General features: G+C 44.4%; 1 protein-coding gene across 1 annotated transcript in view; it reads right to left on the bottom strand.

Moving 5' to 3' along the window:
- TRPC5 (transient receptor potential cation channel subfamily C member 5) overlaps nucleotides 1-21781 on the bottom strand; it is a 242908-nt gene that overhangs the window by 13050 nt on the left and 208077 nt on the right. Inside the window, exon 7 of the mRNA XM_070951894.1 lies at nucleotides 3309-3512. Coding sequence (XP_070807995.1) covers nucleotides 3309-3512 — 204 coding nt within the window. The remainder of the gene's footprint in view (nucleotides 1-3308; nucleotides 3513-21781) is intronic.

Genomic DNA, 21781 nt, shown 5'->3' with positions numbered 1-21781 from the left:
GTGGACATAAACTACTCATGAACACATATATATATATATTTTAACTGTGTTTTAATATTTGTATTTGATGTTTTTATTTGGCTGTTCACCGCCCTGAGTCCTCAGGGAGAAGGGCAGTATACAAATTCAAAAATAAAATAAAATAAAATAAAAATATGTGCATTCTCTCTCTCTCTCTCTCTCTCTCTCTCTCTCTCTCTCTCTCTCTCTCTCCCCCCCGCTCCTTCCCTCCCTTTCTCCTTCTTTCAAAGTCACCAAATGCATCTTATGGCGGTGAATTCCATAAGCTACATTTATGGTTTTCAATCTTTTCTTCACCACAGACCCCCTTTAAATACCATTTGTGGGCACGGACCATGGCCATAGACCCCCAAGACTTAATCCAAGATTTAAATCATAACATTTTTTCTTCATGGACCCCTTGTGTAGACATGGTGGCCACTCAGGGGTGTGTGGACCACAGACTGTGAACCACTGGGCTACATAACCTGTGCATTACTAGCATTATTAGCAAAGATAAATAAGATTTATATTGATGTTTTGAACTAATATATTTCCCTCCATCCTAGTCCAATAAATTTATAACCATGGACTCATCATCATCCCAGGATTCTTTGCTGGGAATGGGTGTTCTTTTTCCATAACTTCACCCATCTTGGCTACCAATTTCCACTTCTGTTCCCTACTTCATGCTGTACTTCAGCATGACATCTGTTTTGATTTCAATCAATATTTGTTCTAATGAGATTTATTTCTGATTCACTTTAACTTGCAATTCTCCTCTTGGCTAAAATCTTCCCTCCAGTTTAGTTCAGGTGAACATATAACTTTTAATAGAGAGGGGAGCTTTTGTACAAGTGAAAAGAAAAAAGAAGAAGACAATAAAAGGTGAAACCATTCCTATTTGGGCCCCCAAGTCTTTAGAGAACCAGTGCTATCTCTGTTTTTGGACATGAATACCATTCTGAAATCTGCTGGGCTAAGCTTTATTTTCAGGCTGAGGTGACAATTTGTTAAATATTTCTTGCTGAAATTTTTGAGCTGATTACATGCTAGAACTGGTGGACAAGGTATACTAGTGCTGTATCCTGGGTCATGTGACTCTAGAATAGAACAATAAGCTTGGAAGAAAACTTGGAGGTCTTCTAGTTCAACCCCTGCTCAAACAGAAGATCCTAAACCATTTCGGACAAATGGCTGTCCTGTCTCTTGAAAACTTCCAGTGATGGAGCACCTACAACTTCTAGAGGTAAGTTACTGATTAATTGTTCTCACACTCAAGAAATTTCTCCTTAGTTCCGTTACTTCTTGTACTGCTCTCAGGTGCTTTGGAGAATAGGTCAACCCCCTCTCTTCTGACAGCCCCTCAAATATTGGAAGACTGCTCTTATGTCACCACTAATCCTTCTCTTCATTAGAGTTGCTCTTCATATCTAGTTGCTGTTCACACTTCCTAATCTCTCTCTCTCTCTCTCTCTCCCCAAGAGATGGAGGGAGGGAGAGAGAGATTAGGAAGTGTGAACAGCAACTAGATATCTCTACTCTAACGAAGAGAAGGTTTAGGGGTGACATAAGAGCATAAAACAGAGAGAGAGAGGGAGGGAGGGAGAGGGGGGGCATGTATACACACACACACACACCAGGAGAGCCTGACTTATTAGAAGCCAGGAAGACTCCTGGCGAGGGGACTATCAAAAGAAAGACAGGACCAATGTCCTTCACATCTACCCATTGACTACCATGCATTAAATAATTGCAGAAGTATCACACTCACCCAGAAACATTATTTTCTTATCAGAAAGACATTACAAAAGCAAATTTCCTTTCATCAAACTGAAGAGGTTGGAAGAAAATGCAGAATTGTCCAGGATGGCCCTAGATCTCCTGACTCTGCATTCCACAAGATGAAGCAGAGGAAAGGACTCCAACTGCTGAGTTGGCAAGACCAAAGTAGTTTTTCAGTGGCTTTGCAAGCTTATGAAAATAAGCGATCAATTACAAGATCTTGTAAATCAGACCTTTAGATCATCCAGCAGGAGGTAGTAAGGGAGCAAAATAATGAATTAAATGAACTGCTTGGATGTAGTACATTTCAAACACCTTTGATTGCCTGTGTACCTCAATAATGAGACGCCACCCATTTAGGCGGATCTCAGCATCACTTTGCTGTCCCCTAAGATTAAGTACTGGACTCCTTTGATGGCATTGCTTCAATCAGTGCCAGTTGTTTAAGATTATCTGATGCTCTGCTAGACTACTGGGCATAGTGCCAAGCATCAGGTTACCTAAGTGGGAACTGAGGATATTAGAATACCAAGTCTTATAGGCCCTGAACCTCGCAACAGTGTTCATGTTTTGTCATGGAGAGTCCCAAACAATTTGAGAGAGGATTTTTATGGTGAAAAAGGGCACCTGTTTATGCCAATTTATCTGGCAGATTCTTTAGCAAGGATAAATTATTTATTTGGTATTATTTGGTAAGGAGAAGGAGAAGAAAGATGGAGACCTAGGATCAGAGAAGGATGCTAAGCTTCTCATTTAAATTCATTAGACTCATCAGTTAGAAGGGGCAGTCTTCTAATATTTGAGGGTCTGTCACAAAAAAATAGGGACAACCTATTCTCCAAAGCACCTGAAAGTAGGACAAGAATCAATGGATGGAAACATATCAAGGGGAGATCCAACTTAGAATTAATAAGAAATTTCCTGACAATGAGAACAATAAACCAGTGGAATAATTTGCCTCCAGAAATTTGAGTGCTCCATCACTGAAACCTTTAAAGAAGAAATTGAAGTCATTTGTCCACAATAATATATGATCACCTGCTTGAGCAGAAGGTTGGACTAGAGAAGACTTCCAAGATCCCTTCCAACTCAGTTGTTCTGTTATTCATTTTTCAGAGGTTGCAAAAAGTCTTGTATTCCATCCTTCTTTGATTCCTGGCCATCTGACCAGGGACTGATTGAAACAGAGATTGTAGGAGATGATCAGGCTGAGCCCGACGGAGGGGACAAATGGATCCTAAGTCCCTTTGCACCCACAAGAGATCTAAGTCCAGCCCACATTGAATGCCTTTCTTCTCTTTCCCTCATTTCCCTTAATTGTCAGTTGGCCAGATTCTTGTAGAAGCTTGCAATAAATCTTTATACTCATTTGAACTGCCTGAATCTCCTGATTTCCCAGGCATTTGACGGGGATCCAACTAAGATGGCAGACTAGAGATTCACCCTGCCTGCCAAAATCAGGAAAGAGAGGGCTAAGCTATGAACCATCCCTTAATTAATTAAAGTGTTCCACTGTTTCTCACCGTGAAAGTCTTCAGGTTCTCATGCTTATGTTCATTCTCTGGATCCCCAGGTGGGCAAAGTTGCTTGTGGACCCACTTGCAAAGGTACCAGCATGACTTGGGGCTAGGGATAATATTAAAAGGAGGTGGTAGTGTGCCTCCTTCATCAAAGTAACTCATCCAGAGCTTTGTGCGTGCAAACTTCCATTCTATGTCTGCATGGTCCTGGATAGGAAGAGACGGGAAAAAGAAGAACAAGAGATAAGTCATTTTTGGCTACTATTTTTGCCATGAAGAACATCTGTATTCTAAAAACAATTTTAGATCATAGAGGCCATATTAAGGTGAAAGTAGCAATAGTAATAGTGCTTAGACTTATATTTATTTATTTTATTTATTTATTAATGAGATTTATATGCCGCCCTATCTCCAGCCAGACTCAGGGTGGTTCCCAACAGTTAAGAAACATCTAATAAAAAGTTAAAAAATTGAATCCAAATCTCATAATTTAACAGTTAAAAGTACAATTAAGACTAACAAGTTAAAATTAAATTAGAATTAAAACCCCATCAGTCCAGGCTGGCTAAACGAAACAGCCACGTTTTCAGGTCGTGGCGGAAAGAGTGGAGGTCGGGGGCCACCCGGAATTCCAGGGGCAGTTGATTCCAAAGGGTAGGAGCACCCACAGAGAAAGGCCTCTCCCTGGAGGTCCCCGGCCGACACTGTCTGGCCATCGGCACCCTGAGGAGGCCCTCTCTGTGGGAACGCACCGGGCGATGGGAAGCTGTTGCTGGCTGCAGATGGTCCCCCAAATATCCTGGGCCTAAGCCATGTAGGGCCGTATAGGTAATCACCGGCACCTTGAATCTTATATACAGATAGTCCACAAATTATGACCATAATTGAGTCCGAAATTTATGTTGCTAAGTGACCCATTTTTTTAAGTGAGTCTTGCCCCATTTTACAACTTTTCTTGCCACATTTGTTAAGTGAATCACTGCAGTTGTTAAATTAGTAACATGGTTGTTAAGTGAATTTGGTTTCCCCATTGACTTTGCTTATTAGAAGGTCACATGAGTACGTGTTTCTTTTCCAAATCTGAGCTCTGTGTCAAAATTGAAGTTTTGTGGCAGAATTCTACCACCAATCCTGAAATATGCCTTGGGCTTAGGGAAAGCTCAGATTTGAAAGTGGAGTGGTTTTTCGGCTTTCGAAACCTGATCAACATGAATATGTATTTCTTTTCCAAATCTGAGTTCTGGGTCACATTTGCTGGCTGAATTGAGTTCTACCACCAATTCTGAGATAGGCCTTGGGCTAATTCTTCAGGGAAAGGTCAGACCTGAAAATGAAGTGGTTTTCAGCTTTCCAGACTCAGGGGAACATGACCCTGGGACATTGCAACTATAATAAATATGAGTCAGTTGCCAAGCAACTGAATTTTGATCATGTGTCCAAGAGGATGCTACAATGGTCATAAGTGTGAAAAATGGTCATAAGTCAGTTTTTCAATGCCATTGTAACTTTGAACTGTCACTAAGTGGAATGTATTGCTTCATAGTGCTTTACAGCCCTCTCTAAGTGGTTTTGTCAGGTCCCATAGATCCCTATCGGGACGCTGCCATTCTGGTGGGGAAGGGGCCTGATTCCTCAGTTTATAACCTTTTTCCTGATGCCTGTCTATCCTGTGCTTTGATTTACCTTCCTGGGAATGTAAGGGGAGAGGGCCATCTTTTTTGTCTCAGCTCCAGAGCCTCCAGAAAGTGATGTGTCTGTTTCTTGCCTCTGCAAAGTCTGGGTCAAAACAGAGGGGAATAAAATCCCTTTCCAGGTCTGGACTGACTACAAAAATCTGGAGGCCTTTAAGACCCTGCAGAAACTATCCCCTAAGCAAGTACCCTGGCCCCAGTATTTCAAGCACTTTCACTTCACTTTCAAATACCTTCCTGGGGGGAAGAACGTCCTTGCCAATGCCCTATCCAGAATGCCCCAATACAATAGCAATAGGTCGTAAGTAATCAAACCCTTGTTCCCAGCTTCCCAACTAGCTGCTAAAGTAATGACTTTAGGAAAACTGGACCTGCCAATTGACGATGCTACCACACATGCATTCAAACAGGCATTCCTCGCCGATGACTGGTTCCAGGCGCATACAAACACTTGCTTGCTAAAAGACGGCCTGGCATGTATGGGAGGGAAACTGTATGTCTCAGCTAGCCAGAGATTTAACCTCATGAAAGCCTGCCATGATTCAAAGCTAGCAGGCCACTTTGGAGTTGTAAAAACACTGCACTTGATAAAAAAAGAAATTCTGGTGGCCTTCTCTAAAGAAAGACATTGAAAGCTATGTGGTCAGTTTCCTTGTGTGTGCATCTGCAAAGAGAAGGCAGGGGAAAACCCCGGGGCTGTTGCAAACATGGTTCATCACCATGGAGAGAGATCTTTATGGATTTCATAGTAGAACTGCCAGACAATGCAGGGAACACTGTCATTTGGGTAGTAACAGACCTGTTTTCCAAACAGGTCCACTTCATACTCTGCCAAAAAAATCCCCATTGACAAAACTGGAGGGGCCAATTCATTTCAAAATTCTGGAGAGCTTTCCTAAGTCTCCTGGGTACCGATTAAGGCCTGAGTTTTAGTCATCATCATCTGACAAATGGGGGAATGGAACAAATGAATGGGGTTCTAGAGCAGTATCCAAGGTGCTTCATCAACTACCAACAGGATAACTGTACTGACCACTTGCTATTCACAGAGGCTGCTTATAATAACGCAGTGCACTCCAGCACTGGATTCACCCCTTTTAGAGTTGCCACCGACCAGGAATTCAACCCAATGCCAGAACTACCAGTAGAAGAACCCACCATACCCTCTCTTAAAGATACATCAACTGCAAAATGGTGGTAGTAAGGAAAGCACTCAGTGATGCTAGAGTTATGTTCAAAGCACAGGCTGATAAGAAATGAACATACTCTAAACTATTTAAGATAGGGGACAGAATATACCTATCCACTAAATTTCTACAATCCTTGCAACCCCCTAAGAAATTAGGACCAAAATACATATGACCTTTCCCCATCACCCGGATTATAAATCTTGTGACAGTTGAACTCCTATTACCAAAAATACTCAAGCAAGTGCACCCTATATTTCATTGTAGTTTGCTGAAACCAGAAAGCACCTCCCCACTCAGGCCACCTGAGAAAGCACCATCTCCTCCTATTATGGTCGAGGGAGAACAACACTTTGAGATCAAGGAAATCCTTGACTCATGCACACACCATGGTGCCACGCAATACTTAGTATCCATCTCAAAACAAATGGGTAGCTAAGAAGCATATCAGAACCTGCAAGTTACTAAGATGATTTCATGCCCAATATCCTGATAAACCTAGCTAAACAATTGCTCTGTATCTCCCCTTGTGTTTCCTTTTCAGGTGGACTTCTCTTTCTCTTCGGGAGGCAGTATATCAGGTCCTAGACATCCCTATTGGGAGGCTGCTATTCTGGTGGGAAAGGGGCCTGATTCCTCAGTTTATAATCTTTTTCCTGATGCCTGTCTATCCTGTGCTTTGATTTACTTTCCTGGCAATGTAAGGGGCGAGGGACATCTGTTTTGTCTCAGCTCTGGAGCATCCAGAAACGATGTCCAAGAACAATTTCTTATCACCTTCTCAACCTGTGATTCTCAAAACATCTTCGCACCTGCAGATTGGCTTATTCAATGCCAGACTGAGGGGAGGGGTCTCCAGCTGTTTAATCTAATGGAATTATGTGGGAATCCTCAGATCCTGCTTTCTTTGTCTTGCTATCACTTTCTTTTCAATAAAGGTTTTCCTTTTGAAATGCTAAGTGCTTCAAGAGTTCTACTTTCTTGAGCAAAGAGGCAAGTCCTTACAGGTTTACAGAGTCAGCATATTGCCCCCAACAATCTGGCTCCTTATTTTATTGATGTCATAAGGATGGAAGGCTGAGTCAATCTTGAGCCGGTCAGGATCAAACTTCTGGCAGTGAGCAGAATTAGCCTGTAATAGTGCATTCTGACCACTGTGCCACCACAGTTATATATTAAGTAGGTATAATGGTTGGGTAGAGTAAAAACTTTTACTATTTCTGGAACAGAGGTAAGGATACATATCCCTAATACCAAGATTTCTGCTTTTGAATACCATTCAAGTGGATACAGACTATAGTATGACCTTACTTCACACTCAGGGATGTTCCTCAGCTGAAGATGGACTTGAATTTAGATCTCTCGATTTGTAGTCAGGGACTTTAATTGCTGTGTTGCCCTGACCATCATTTCTCAGAGCCTCTGTTTCAGTTCCCACCCTCTTAAGAATCTCACTACCCTGAACAGTATAGGAAGGACTTCAAAGGGTTTTTGAAGCTATCTATTCTTTCCTCCCAGAACAGACAGAACAGCTGGAGCCCAACTCTATTCACAGCTGGAGATATTCCTCAGGTGCTGTTTGATCCTCAAGGCCATGGGATTCTGTGCCTGATAGAACAGAATTTCTTCCATTCCTTTATCCAGCCAACTCTAAAGAAAAGGAAACGAAGGATTTTCTATGTTCACCATTTTCCAATTGTCTGGCAGATGCTGCAGCTATTCTGAAGAATTCTGAAGACCCTCTTTCTCAGCCCAACCCACCTCACAGGGTTGTTATTTTGGGGAAAATAGGAGACAGAGGAAATATATATAATTATATATTATATATACAGTTAGTACTTGACTTACAACAGTTCATTTAGTGACTGTTCAAGGTTACAACAGCACTGAAAAAAGTGACTTCTGATTGTTTCCCACAGTTGTGACCATTACAACATCGCCAAGGTCACATGATCAAAATTCAGCTACTTAGCAACTGACCCATATTTATGACAGTTGCAATGTCTCAGGGTCATGTGATCACCTTTTGTGACCTTCTGACAAACAAGGTCAGTGGGGAAGCCAGATTCAGTTAACAACCATGTGACTAACTTAACAAATACAATGTTTCACTTAACAATTGTGGCAAGAAAAGTCATAAAATGCGGCAAAACGAATGTTTCACTTAGCAGCATAAATTTTGGGCTCAATTATGGTTGTAACTCGAGGACTATCTGTATAATATTTCTCTGTCACCCTTATGACGTACCCCAATCAGATCCATATATGTAGATAAAGGGCCATGTTACATGGGATTTTTGAGTTCTGACTGCACATAAAATATGTTGCTTTAATATAAGGATCCCAATAGCTTGTTCGTCTAATGCATAGTCCAAGAAAATTGGAAATACTTGAAATCGTAAAAAAAAAAGGCTGCTGAGGCTTTGCTATTTTAACAATCTGGATAATATATATTAGCTAATCAAAGCCTATATTCCTTTGTGCTCAGCAAATTCTGTATTTAGGTTATGCACAAAACAGCTTTCATCTCTTAAACCCCATGAAAGAAAGAATGACAAGTAAAATATGGGGTCTTTGATAACAATGTGTAGTATTTTTACAGTCTTGTTTTTTACTGTGTTTTTTGTCCCCCCCCACCCCCCTGTTTTTAAAGGTGAAAAATGCTTAATAAAAACTATTTAAAAAAATATGGGGTCTTTCAAAATTTTCTGGAGAAAGCAAGATTTATTTATTTATTTAATTAATTAATTAAACTTATATACCGCCCTTCTCCCCAGGGGGACTCAGGGCGGTGGACAGCCAGAAATTAAAACACATATAGTAGAAAAGTTAAGAAAAAACAAAAATAGATTAAATTAAATTTAAAATCCCAAATCTACAAAATCAAAAAATCCCCAATTTAAAACCCAAAAACAAATAAAATTAAAAGATTAAAAATCCTCATTAAAACCATTTAAGGTAGGCCGGCTTGTTAGAATAAATAAGTCTTCAGGGCCTTGTGGAAAGTGCGGAGGTCCGGGATCAGTCGTATTTCAGGAGGTAGCTCATTCCACAGGGCAGGTGCCCCCACAGAGAAGGCTCTCCCCCTGGGGGCCGCCAGCCAACATTGCTTGGCCGATGGCACCTTGAGGAGGCCCTCTCTGTGCGAGCGTATTGGCCGGTGGGAGGTTATCGGTAGCAGCAGGCGGTCTCGCAAGTATCCTGGCCCTATGCCATGGAGCGCTTTAAAGGTGAGAACCAACACCTTGAAGCGCACCCGGAAGACCACTGGGAGCCAGTGCAGCTCGTGCAGGAGAGGTGTTACGTGGGAGCGCCCTGTTGCTCCCATAATCACCTGCGCGGCTGCATTCTGCACCAGTTGGAGCCTCCGGGTGCACCTCAAGGGGAGCCCCATGTAGAGAGGGTTACAGTAGTCCAGGCGAGACGTGACGAGGGCATGGGTGACTGTGCATAAGGAGTCCAGATCCAGAAAGGGGCGCAACTGGTGTATCAGGCGGACCTGATAGAAGGCCCCCCTGGCCACAGCCGTCATATGCTCTTCCAAAGATAGCTGTGAATCCAGGAGGGCACCCAAGTTGTGAGCCCCCTCTGTGGGGATCAGTAACTCACCCCCAATAGCCAGCGATGGCATCAGCTGGCTATACCGGGATGCCGGCATCCACAGCCACTCGGTCTTGGAGGGGTTGAGTCGAAGCCTGTTCCTCCCCATTCAGACCCACATGGCTTCAAGACACTGGGACATCACTTCGAGAGCATCATTGGGGTGGTCAGGGGTGGAGATGTACAGCTGAGTGTCATCAGCGTACAGTTGGCAACGCACCCCAAAACCACGGATGATCTCACCCAGCGGCTTCACATAAATGTTGAACAGGAGCGGCGAGAGGACCGACCCTTGCAGCACCCCACAAACGAGGCGCCTCGAGGTCGACCTCTGCCCCCCTGCCAACACAGACTGTGACCGGTCGGAGAGATAGGAGGAGAACCACCGCAGCACGGTGCCTCCCACCCCCAAGCCCTCCAGCTGACGCAGCATGATACCATGGTCGATGGTATCAAAAGCCGCTGAGAGATCTAACAGGACCAGGACAGAGGAGCAACCCCTGTCCCGAGCCCTCCAGAGATCATCCACCAATGCGACCAATGCTGTCTCCGTGCTGTACCCAGGTCTGAAGCCAGACTGGCATGGCTCTAGATAGACGGTTTCATCCAGGTACTGCGGGAGCTGTCCCACAACCACACTCTCAACAACCTTCACAGTGAAGCGAAGGTTGGAGATTGGACAGTAATTTGCCAAAACAGCCGGGTCCAGAGAAGGCTTCTTGAGGAGGGGCCTCACCACCACCTCTTTCAAGCTGGCAGGCAAGAAACCCTCACTCAGAGAAGCATTTATAATCCTCTGGAGCCAGCCTCGAATCACCTCTCGGGTGGCCAGTACCAACCAGGAAGGACACGGGTCCAATAAACATGTGGTTGTGTTTAACCTCCCCAGAATCCTGTCCACATCCTCAGAAGTCACAGGATCGAACTTATCCCAGATAACATTCTCAAGGCTGTCCTCAGTCACCTCACCGGAATCTACCCAGTCAGAGTCCAAGCCTTCCCAAATCTGAGCGATTTTATCATGCAGATGCTGCGCAAAATCCTCAGCCTGCCCTTGCAAGGGGTCCTCCCGCGCTCCCTGATGTAGGAGGGAGTGGGTCACTCTAAACAAGGTGGCTGGGCCGATGCAATAAGAGCGGAAAAGTAATTACACTTTGCCACTTTTATTGCCACTAAATAGGTCCTAACATGAGACCTAACTAGTGTTTGGTTGGATTCAGATCGACTAGTCCTCCAACCACTCTCTAGGCATCTTTTATGGTGCTTCATCTCCCTCAGCTCCTCAGAGAACCAAGGAGCCGGGCAAGTTCGGTGCCGGGTCAGAGGCCACAAAGGCACGACTCAGTCCAGAGCACCAGCGGCAGTCCTATCCCAGGCAGCCACCAGGTCTTCAGCCGAGTCATGAGCCAGAGTTACGGGCACTGGCCCAAGCTCCCTCTGGAACCTATCAGGATCCATCAGGCACCTGGGGCGGAACCACCTCATCGGTTCTGCCTCCCTGCAGTGGGGTTCGGCGGTCAGAAAGTCTAGCCTCAGGAGAGAATGGTCCGACCATGACAGGGGTTCGATAACTGTATCCAAGCCATTCAACCACTGACCAGAGACAAAAACCAAGTCCAGAGTGTGTCCTCCCGCATGAGTAGGGCCAAGAATTAGTTGTGTCAGGTACATGGCTGTCATGGAAGCCATAAACTCCCGAGCCAACCCAGACGCCTCACCGGCAGACACCAGGTTGGAATCCCCCATGACGAAAAGCCTGGGGGTATCAACCGCCACCCCAGCAATAACGTTGAGGAGCTCGGGCAGGGCTGCTGTCACGTGGTAGGGAGCCAGGTACGTGATCAGCAGGCCCACCTGCACCCCATGGCCCCACTTCACCAGGAGAGTGTCAACTTGCAAAACTTTCAAGTTCCATGAGCAGGAGGGAGGGAGAACTGAAGTGAATTCCATACATTTTTTCTGACCGCAATCAGAAGGAGGGTGTTAGGTTTCGCAGCCAGCCAAAGTGGGTAATTGGAGAATGTGATTTATGACATGGCCAGAGAGGAGGGGAGAGACAGGGTCATAGGGGAACGTAAATCTACGTAGGATCAGTCCAAACTGCATCGGAGCATTGCCGGAATGTTGCTCCTAATAAATGACTATATTTCCTTTGAAGTTTGGATCATGGCTCATGAATTAATTAGGGCATCTTTCAGAAACTTGACAGACAGTTAGGACTCCTTTTAAAAATCTGAAAGATTACCAGGTTTCCTGAATCCTGGACTCTCCAACAGCTCCCCGATGTCTTGGGTGCTGGGAGGGAAAATCAGGCAACCATGGCCGGAGACAAGCTATCTGAAGAGAGCCTAATTGCAGCCAGAGTGCAGCCTTCCTCGGACATCAAAGCTGAGATGCCTGCTTCAGCGATGGAAGCAAGAAAAGATGAATATTGGGGGGAGCCTACACCACTCACCTGACTGAACCAGCGAGGCTAGAGCTAACAGATCACTGGGAAGTAATTTGATTCGTAATAGCCCCCAAAATGACAGATCCAGTCATACTGGGACTCTCGTGGCTAGACAAGTGGGGACCGACCATCTGGTGGCAAGGGGGTACCCGCAGACTGAGAATAGCAAAGGGGCCCCAACCCCTCCCACACCAGTGATCAGAAATACCGCCCATGCAGGGAACCCTCCAAAAGCAGCACAAACCTATAAGAAACAGGCAGACAAACACCGAGCTCCCCAAAGGCCATTTCAATTGGGGGAGAAAGTTTACCTCTCCACAAAATATTTGAGGTTAAAACTTCCTAGCAAGAAATTGGGACCAAAATTTATAGGACCATTCCCCATAGTAAAGATAATCAACCCAGTCACAGTGCAATTGAAGTTGCCCTGATTGCTAGGGAAGATACACCTGGTATTCCATAGTAGCCTCTTAAAACCCGTGGTCGGATCGACCCTGAGGCCACTACCCCGTGAGCCCCCAGACCCCATGGTCATAGGGGACCAGACCCATTATGAGGTGCAGCAAATCCTCAATTCGAGGTGGCACAGGAGGCAACTCCAATATTTAATCAAGTGGAAGGGTTACCCCTTAGCAGAGGCATCTTGGGTAAAGAGTTGAAACATCCAGGCTGATCGCCTTATAGCCAAATTTCATGCAGAAAATCCAAACAAGGGGGGTCACATCCCTAAACTCTGCATCTGTACTCAAATTGTTTTGCTTTGTGCAGGTTGCCCTCGGGAAGTGAGGGGAGCCGAATGTCAACTTGCAAAGCTTTCAACTTGCCATGAGCAGGAGGGAAGGAGAACTGAAGTGAATTCCATACATTCTTTCTGACCGCAATCAGAAGGAGGGTGTTAGGTTTCACAGCCAGCCAAAGTGGTTAATTGGAGAATGTGATTTATGACATGGCCAGAGAGGAGGGGAGAGACAGGGTCATAGGGGAACGTAAATCTACGTAGGATCAGTCCTAACTGCATCCGAGTATTGCCGAAATGTTGCTCCTAATAAATGACTATATTTCCTTTGAAGTTTGGATCATGGCTCATGAATTAATTAGGGCATCTTTCGGAAACTTGACAGAGAGACTCACATCCAGTTATCTGAGGTACAGTGGCCTCCCTTGGATCAAGACTTTCCTTTATAACGACCGCCACCCCCCCCACCCCTACCCTCAGCCCTTGGCTGATGAAATGCGTGGAAACCTGGCAGGCACATCTCTACGAGGGGAAACCCCCCCTCTTGGCCCAGCCAGGTTTCTGTAGTACCTGCCAGGTCCGCGCCCCGCTCCTGAATAAGGTCGCAAATGAGGGGGGCTTTATTCACCATGGACCTAGCATTGCACAACATTAGCCTAAGGCCCGGGCACTGCAACTCTGGACAGCCCGGGGAGCGAGAAGAATCCTGGGGGCCGAGGCACGCCACCACTTGAAGACAGCGGGTGCGTGCCCCCAACACATGATGCGGCCCCCTGCTCCCGCCATATCTGCCCCTCCCAACTACGGCTCTGATGGGATCGCCCTCCTTCCTCTCAACAGTGAGCTCCTCCACACCCCGTCCCCTGCCTCCTGTTCCAGGCCCCTGTGCCGAGCCCGGCCTATAACCCTCCCTCCCCTCCCCCTTCCCCAAACCCCCTAAAAGATTAAACAGGACGATTTTTAAAACCCCCCACAACCCCTTCTTTGCGGCATGCCACCTCTTGGGGTTCCAAAACCCGTCATCGAGGTAGGCCCTCGATAGAGTGGAGGATAAGCCTGCAAGAGGTAGGAGTCTCGCAGACCAAGAAGCTCCGCTGCTGAGTACATCTTGACCGTAACGGGTAAGCGCTACCATATCCTAAGGGTCCATAGAAAAGGTCCAGGGGAGAAGACAAAGAAATGGGGGGTCTCGAAGACATGTTCACAGGACTAAGTCCACTGTCCCCTCACAACAGAGGACAAAGTCAAGTTCCAAGATGATCACAATCCAAGGGGGGGGGGTAGATCCAACCACCCTCTCATGGTGGTTAGGACGGCTGTTCAGCCCCCTCTTGTGGTGAGATGGCAGCGATGAAACCGATGCAGACAAACAGCGTCTGGGGGTCAGGTCCAAAACCGCCCTCTCACGGCAGTTGGTCCGATGGTCAAGTCCCCTCCGCTGACAAAGTGCATAAATATGTGAAATCATCCCAGTTCAGCCCCCAAGGGCCCCCGACACCAGGCCACTCTCACACGGTGGTTGAACTGATATCCAGCCCCCTCAGCGGGCGGGATGAAGCCATGTACCAGCCCCCAATTCAGATGAAAATAGCCCTCTCCACAGTTAGGGGGGTTCAAATGACAATGAACATAGCGTCACGTGAGTCCCACAGGCTAACAGCCAGTCCAGGTGGACCCAGTCCTAACAGGGGAAACGCTGGAAAAAAGAGTTGGGGCAGTTGTCTCAAGCCCCCAGACCCCCACACAGCCCAAATAGGAGGCCTCCCAAGGCCTGGGAAGAGATATTACACCAGGTCCTCGCCCCAACCATGGCCGCAGGTCTTCCGGTCTCATTGTTTCATTGCCCCCCCATCTCCAACTCCAACTCCGGGGGGGGTCACCAGCGCCCTCTGAGCCATCAGCCAGCTGCCGCCGTCATCACCATTGCCACCGCCGCCGCGCTGTTGCTGCCAGCACCATAAAGAGAGCCTGGCGGCATCCCAGAGGTCTTTGGGGATGCCCGACACGTCCAACAACCCTTTGGGCAACCCCCCGGGCTTAGAATCTTGCTGCGTGGTGGGCGCCCCCCGGCGCAACGCTGCTCCGACACTCAAATGGCCTCCGGCAGCGGAAAATGCTGCCGCCGCCAAGCTAAGCAGCCTGCCGCTCCCGACATCGCGCTTTCCTCTCTGCTCAGTCACGGAGGGGAAAGATAACCTTCTCCGTACTGGCAGGGAGCTCCCCTAATTGGTCCTGGTGTCATGGGTCTTCAAAACAACCCCAAAAGGCCCCAAAGGTAGGTCAGCGCCCCGTCCTCAGATCGTGATCCCAGTGGGTGCCACCATCTTGGACATGCGCTTAAACTATATCATTCGCTTAAGCTTTATGTTTGGTTTTAATCTTTTTTAAAAGATCTTTGTTTATGGAAAGACACTCTTCACTTTGGTTTGTGCAAATCCAATTCAGTTGCACCCTGTTTATTTAGATTCCAGGTAAATGAAAATTTCTTGCTGAAAAAGTAGAAGAACAAGGCTGAGAATGTTGTGCAACAGATTCGGACAGTGAGGAGGTTGGGAAGGGACATGAGATAGGAGGGTGTTGATAATGTTCCTCTGAAAGACTGTTTAATGAAAGTAATTTACAGCTGTATGAATTAAAAAGATTTGCTGGGACTAAATTTGTATTGTTTAATTTCTAAGGAAGCCTAGGACAGAGAATTCCGGGTGGAAAAATGGTGATCCATAGTATGTAGAGTGTCATTTTCCAGAAACAATTGTTAAATAGGGGAAACAATTAACAATTGTTAAATAGGAAAAAATTCTGGAATATTCCATGTAGAACCTGAATGTGAATTAATCCAGACATTCTTCAAATTAAAATGGAATGAAAATGTGAGACCCAGATGATGTTTTCCAACAACTAAGGAAAGAATAGAAATTTCTCCCTTTTCTAGTTGCAACCATCAAAAGTTTTTTCAGATGCACAGGCTAGCAATGGCAATAACAATAGCACTTAGACTTATATACCACTTCACAGAGATTTACAGTCCTCTCTAAGTGGTTTACAGAGTGAGCATATTGCCCCCAACATTCTGGGTCTTCATTTTACCGAACTCGGAAGGATGGAAGGCTGAGTCAACCTTGAGTCGGTCAGGACTGAACTCCTGGCAGTGAGCTGAATAAGCCTGGAATACTGCATTCTAACCACTATGCTATCACAGTCTTGCAAAGGAACCAAAGTGATGATAAGAAGCAATGATGTTACCAAACCCTGGGCTGGCCTTCATCCTTAATTCAGACCCAACAAGCAACATTTATGTTAGCCCTGGCTGCTGAATCAATTACAGGTAGTCCTCGACTTACAACAGTTCATTTAGTGACCGTTCATAGTTACAACAGCACTGAAAAAAGTGACATAGCTCTTCTATTTTTGGGGAGAAGGAAGAAAGAGAGATAAGTGTCAATGGCCCAATTTCGATTTTTGTTCCTCCTTGTGCTATTTACTCATTCCATACAGAAAGGTGGCAGCTAATTTGTTCTCTTGAATGTTCTTGTCTTTAGAAATGAAGTTGCTGGCCAAGTTTGGCAAGCTCCATTAATTCTTCAGGCCCTAAATTATTATATTGCTGATAAGTTTCATTAGTAATAGTTGATATAGATTATGTCATTCATAAATTATTTTTAGCTTTTCTTTTAGCAGTTGGCTACCTTCCCAGGCAAATGTTTTTAATGATTCATGTCCAGTTTGGTGTAGAAAGGGGGGAGGGGGGGTGTCAAAAGAAAAAAAAAGTTACCAAAAATGGAAGAGCTATGTACATTTCAGCAGACCAGGCTAACATAAATCTTGCTTGTTGGGTCTGAATTAAGGACGCAGGCCAGCCAGGGCTTGGCAACACCACTGCTGTGGCTCCTTTGCAAGCCTGTGTATCTGAAAAGACTCTTGATGGTTGCAACTGAAAAAGGGAGAAATTTCTATTCTTTCCTTAGTTGTTGGAGAACATCATCTGGGACTCATATTTTCATTCCATTTTATATTTTATATTTATATTTTATTAAATTTCTATACCGCCCTTCTCCTGAAGGACTCAGGGCGGTGAACAGCCAGAAGATAAAACACAGATACAAAAATTTAAAATAGATTAAAAACGAATTAAATAATTTGGCTGCATTTAAAATACCCCATAATTTAAACAGATTAAAATTTGTATTTAAAATTTATATTTAAAAGGGGAGAAGATTTAGGCCAGGCCAGCTTGATGAAATAAAAACATTTTAAGCGCGCGACGGAAGGTGCGCAGATCCGGGATCCTCCGTATCTCTGGGGGGAGCTCGTTCCAGATCGTAGGTGCCCCCACAGAGAAGGCTCTCCCCCTAGGGGACGCCAGTCGACATTGTTTGGCCGACGGCACCCGGAGGAGCCACTCTCTATGGGAGCGTACTGGCCAGTGGGAGGCTATTGGTGGTAGCAGGCGGTCCCGTAGATAACCTGAAGAACGTTTGCATTAATTCTCATTCAGTTTCGGCATGGAATATTCCGCAATGTTCCCTTATTTAATACATAAATGTCAGATAATGCTGGTCTACTCCCTCCACAATAGCTTCCACAATGTAAATTCCATAAGAAAGCCAGTTTAGTCTAGTGGTGAAGGCACCAGGCTAGAAACCAGGAAACCTCAAGTTTAATCCCATCTTAGCCAAGAAAACCAGTTGAGTGACTTTGGGCCAGTCATTCTATCTTAATCCATGCCATCTTGCAGGATTCTTGTGGGGAAAATAGGAGGAAGAAGGAGCTCTAGAAATGCTCACCACCTTGATCTGTTTACGAAGAAAAATAGTAAAGGTGATATATAAATTAAATAAATAAATAAGTTATTGCTGCCTGACTGGTTTTGATATATTACTGCATAATTCCCCTATACCCTTCTAATGCTATCATCTCTCCTTTGACATTCTCATTTTTGAAATATCTTTTGCATCTTCTATATGTCACATATAGTGAGTGTTGTTTATATTGTATAAGGTTGTTACAAACTGATCATGTTTTTAGGTTCTTCTTCATGAATGTGACCATTCTCTTATGCTGCTCTATGACCATAACAGATTCCTTTGACTTGTTAGTTCTGCTAATGTGTACAGGCTCAGGAGCACGTTCATAAAAATGCTACAGTTTTTTAAAAGCAGTGTTTACTCATAGTGAATGGGGCAAAATCAAAGCCCTAGGAAAGTTGAAGTTCTCAAATATATTAAGCACATCTGGAAAGTTGCTGTGAGCTTCACCAGCTGAGTGAAACCCAAGTCAAGATCAGGGGTGTCTAACCTTGACAACTTTAAGACTTGTGGATTCAGCTCCTAGAATTCTGGGAGCTGAAGTCCACAAGTCTTAAAGTTGCCAAGGTTAGACACCCCTGATCTAGAGATCTTTGAGAAAAAAGACAAGGATTTGCTGCTCCTCACCTGTTTTGTACCTATTGTCAGACTCACTAAGTAAACCAGAGAGCAAATCAGCTTCACAAGACGGCCAAAGTTACTTTTATTGAGAGTAGCTTTAATAACAAAATCTTGCAAGTATGATTGAGGTGGACCTTCTCTCCCTACTTGAGTAAATGAGGGCAATGTCTGACTGAGTCAACAACATATGATGTTGTTTCTCAATTCATTAAGAAACATTTTAGCCCCTGAAATTCTTGCATACTTCCATTGAGGCCATCTTCCCTACTCCTTATGCTATTTATTTGCTAGCCCTCTAGACTCAACCAATACCCACATCTCAGTAGAAGGAAATAAAATGTGTGGAGTGAGGCAATGTCTCTTCTCTCTCTCCGAAGGAACCAATGGGACAAGTCCACTAGCCTGTTGTGGCTCCGTTACCTGAGCCTGTGTCATCGGCAGGAGAAGACTCCAAGAGTGAAGGAGAGGAGTTGGCAAGGCCTCCCTCTCCAGGACTCTCCTCTCTGGCAATGCCTTCGGTGTCCGCCGAAGGACAAGAGATAGGGCCGGGGCCAAGCACATCCACACAGCCACAGGTGGACAGTGATGAGGGAAATGAGTCTTGGCTGGATCCTCGGCAGCATCGCAGAGATAAGCGCACGCAACAGAAGAAAAGGCGTGCCAGAGATTAAGCTGAGTCACTGGACCACACCCCACAGGGTATAAAAGGGGGTGAGGTGGCCATTCAGACTCTGTGATGGACAAAACTAACTACTATCGAATCACATTGCATCTTTGGAAACAACATTATTGGCTTTGGATTTATTTTATGAACTGGACAATGCTTGAACTGTGTGTATTTTGTTTATGAGTAAAGTTCTTGGCAAGCAGCTACTGGGTTGCTGCCAAGTTTCTTATCGGAAGAATTGGTTGGCTGCCAGTTTATTTAACCCCCGGCTGTCTGTTTGTGTGCGTGTGTGAGACAGGGACAGAACATAGCCCTTGGCAAGAAAGTAGCATTTGGTCCTTCCTTCTGGCATCCCTTGCTCTCATTTTTCAAACTTCGGGTGAAGGAGCAGACAGCAGGAGAAGGACCAATTAAGAAGAATAAGAAAGGATGCTGGGCAAAGAGGAGGAAACACTCCTGAACACTCCATCTGTGAAGATTTGAATGTTTTCTTCTTGAACATTTTCTTGTGAATTACTTTATTCACACTTTCTGAGGATATACAAGTAGTCCTCGGCTTACAACCATTCATTTAATGACTCTTTGAGGTTACAATGGCAACTGATCCTCACACTTACAACTGCGCAGCATCCCCAAGGTCACGTGGTCCAAATTCTGGTGCTTGACAACCAGCATGTATTTATAATGGTTGCAGCATCCTGGGGTCGTGTGATCACCATTTGTGAGTTTCCCAGCCAATGTCTGACAAGCAAGGTCAATGGGAAAGCTGGATTCCCTTAACAACTGCAGCAATTCACCTAACAACAATGGCAAAATTGGATGTGCCTTACTGAATGGTCATCTTACTTAGCAGCAGAAATTCTGGTGCCAATTGTGGTTGTAAGTAGAGGAGCTGAACTACGTCTACCCTTTTTCTGAAGTTTTCTCAAGTTTCTGGATTAAAATTTGCTTAGGGCAAGGAAACCATCTGGAGACTAAAACATATCAAGAACCATTGCAGAATTGGGTATGTCTAGTCTAATAAAAAGAAGGACTAGGAATGACATGATAGCAGTATTCCAATATCTCAGGGGCTGCCACAAAAAGAGCGAGTCAAGTTAGTCTCCAAAGCACCTGAAGGCAAGACAAGAAGCAATGGATGGAACCTAATCAAGGAGAGAAGCAACCTAGAATTAAGGAGAAATTTCCTGACAGTTGGAACAATTAATCAGTGGAACAGCTTACCTTCAGAAATTGTGGGTGCTACAACACAGAAGGTTTCAAAGAAGAGACTGGACAGCCAATTGTCTGAAATATTACAGGGTTTCCTGTTTGAACAGGGGTTTAGACTAGAAGACCTCCAAGGTCCCTTCCAACTCTGTTATTCTGTTATTTAAAAAAGGATAAACTCAATGATGCAAGGAAAAATGCCTTCTCTAAAATAATGTCTGAGGAACTGGACTACTAACAATAAGGAAAATGTATGCAGAAATGCAAATCCATTTTGCACTGATTTGGTTTTTCAAAAAAATCATTGTAAACTAATGAGGGACTGTTTCAAAATCTGGCAGGGATGGAATGAAACAAAGCTGAGGTTTTGTCCATTCCTACCTAGAAGCAATGCCCAATACTAATAAATTACCATTAATCATTTGTTAGCTTTGCAAAGGGAAAAGAAAGAAAAAGGCTTGTTTAATTATTCCTGTGACTCAAGCAAAATACAGCCAGAATGCATCAGCCGGGTCTATTTGAAAGCCCAACAAACAGCTCATGAATACTAAAGTTGCAGTTCAGGGTAACTTATAATTAGGCCAAGGCTAGGAAAAAGGAAAATGGAATCTGCTGTCCTTGGGCCTTTCTTATTTGCTTGTTCTCAGAAACAATTAAGAGCCATGGTGGCACAGAGGTTAGAATGCAGTATTGCAGGCTAATTCTGCCAGCAGTTCAATTCTCACTGGGCTCAGCCTTCCATCTTTCTGAGGTCAGTAAAATGAGGGCCCAAATTGTTGGGGGCAAAAGGCTGACTCTGTAAACAGCTTAGAGAGGGCTGGAAAGCACTGTGAAGCGGTCTATAAGTCTAAGTGCTATTGCTATTCCTTCTCTTCCAGTGAGGTCTGTGCAAAATTTTGATACAGTGGTTTGGGATACTGATTTTGGGTTTTACACAAGCTTGAAGTTTTGGGGGTTGGATTGGTGAAAGTGCAGCGTTATGGAATGTCATGTGCTAGTGATATTTTTCTCCTTTCAACCTACTTTCACTTGATGGAAGAACATTTATTTATTTCTAGTTATTTCCATTGCTTTTGATGTCTTGTTCAAAGGAGAGCAACGCTTCTGTGAAATTCTCCCCCTTCTCTTTATAATAATGTAAAGTTACAGTTACAAAGATTAAACTTGAAAGTCAGTTTCAAGTGACAAAGATAAAAGACTAATACAAACTAAGAAAAATAGAAAGGAAGGCAAAGCAAAAATAAAAAGAGCCAAAAATATTATGAATAGAAAAAGGAAAAAAATATAGTAAGGAACAAAGAAAATAAAAACAAATGACTCTCCCCTTCGTCACAAATCAAATAATTTCAGTATTGTATTGCCTTTTCTACTAATACATCAAAATCTCTTCTTTCATATCTCATCCTTTTTTCTATAAATAAATTCTTAAAACATGATTAAATTCTAATCAGCAAAAAACCATTCAGATTTACCAAAAGAAGCAGCATGTATATATGTTAACTTTAACTAAC

Source organism: Pituophis catenifer, unplaced genomic scaffold, assembly GCF_029215685.1.
Source record: "Pituophis catenifer annectens isolate HBS135680 unplaced genomic scaffold, rPitCat1.0.hap2 SCAF_11, whole genome shotgun sequence".
Classification (NCBI taxonomy): domain Eukaryota; kingdom Metazoa; phylum Chordata; class Lepidosauria; order Squamata; family Colubridae; genus Pituophis; species Pituophis catenifer.
This window is presented reverse-complemented; position numbering and strand designations above follow the sequence as displayed.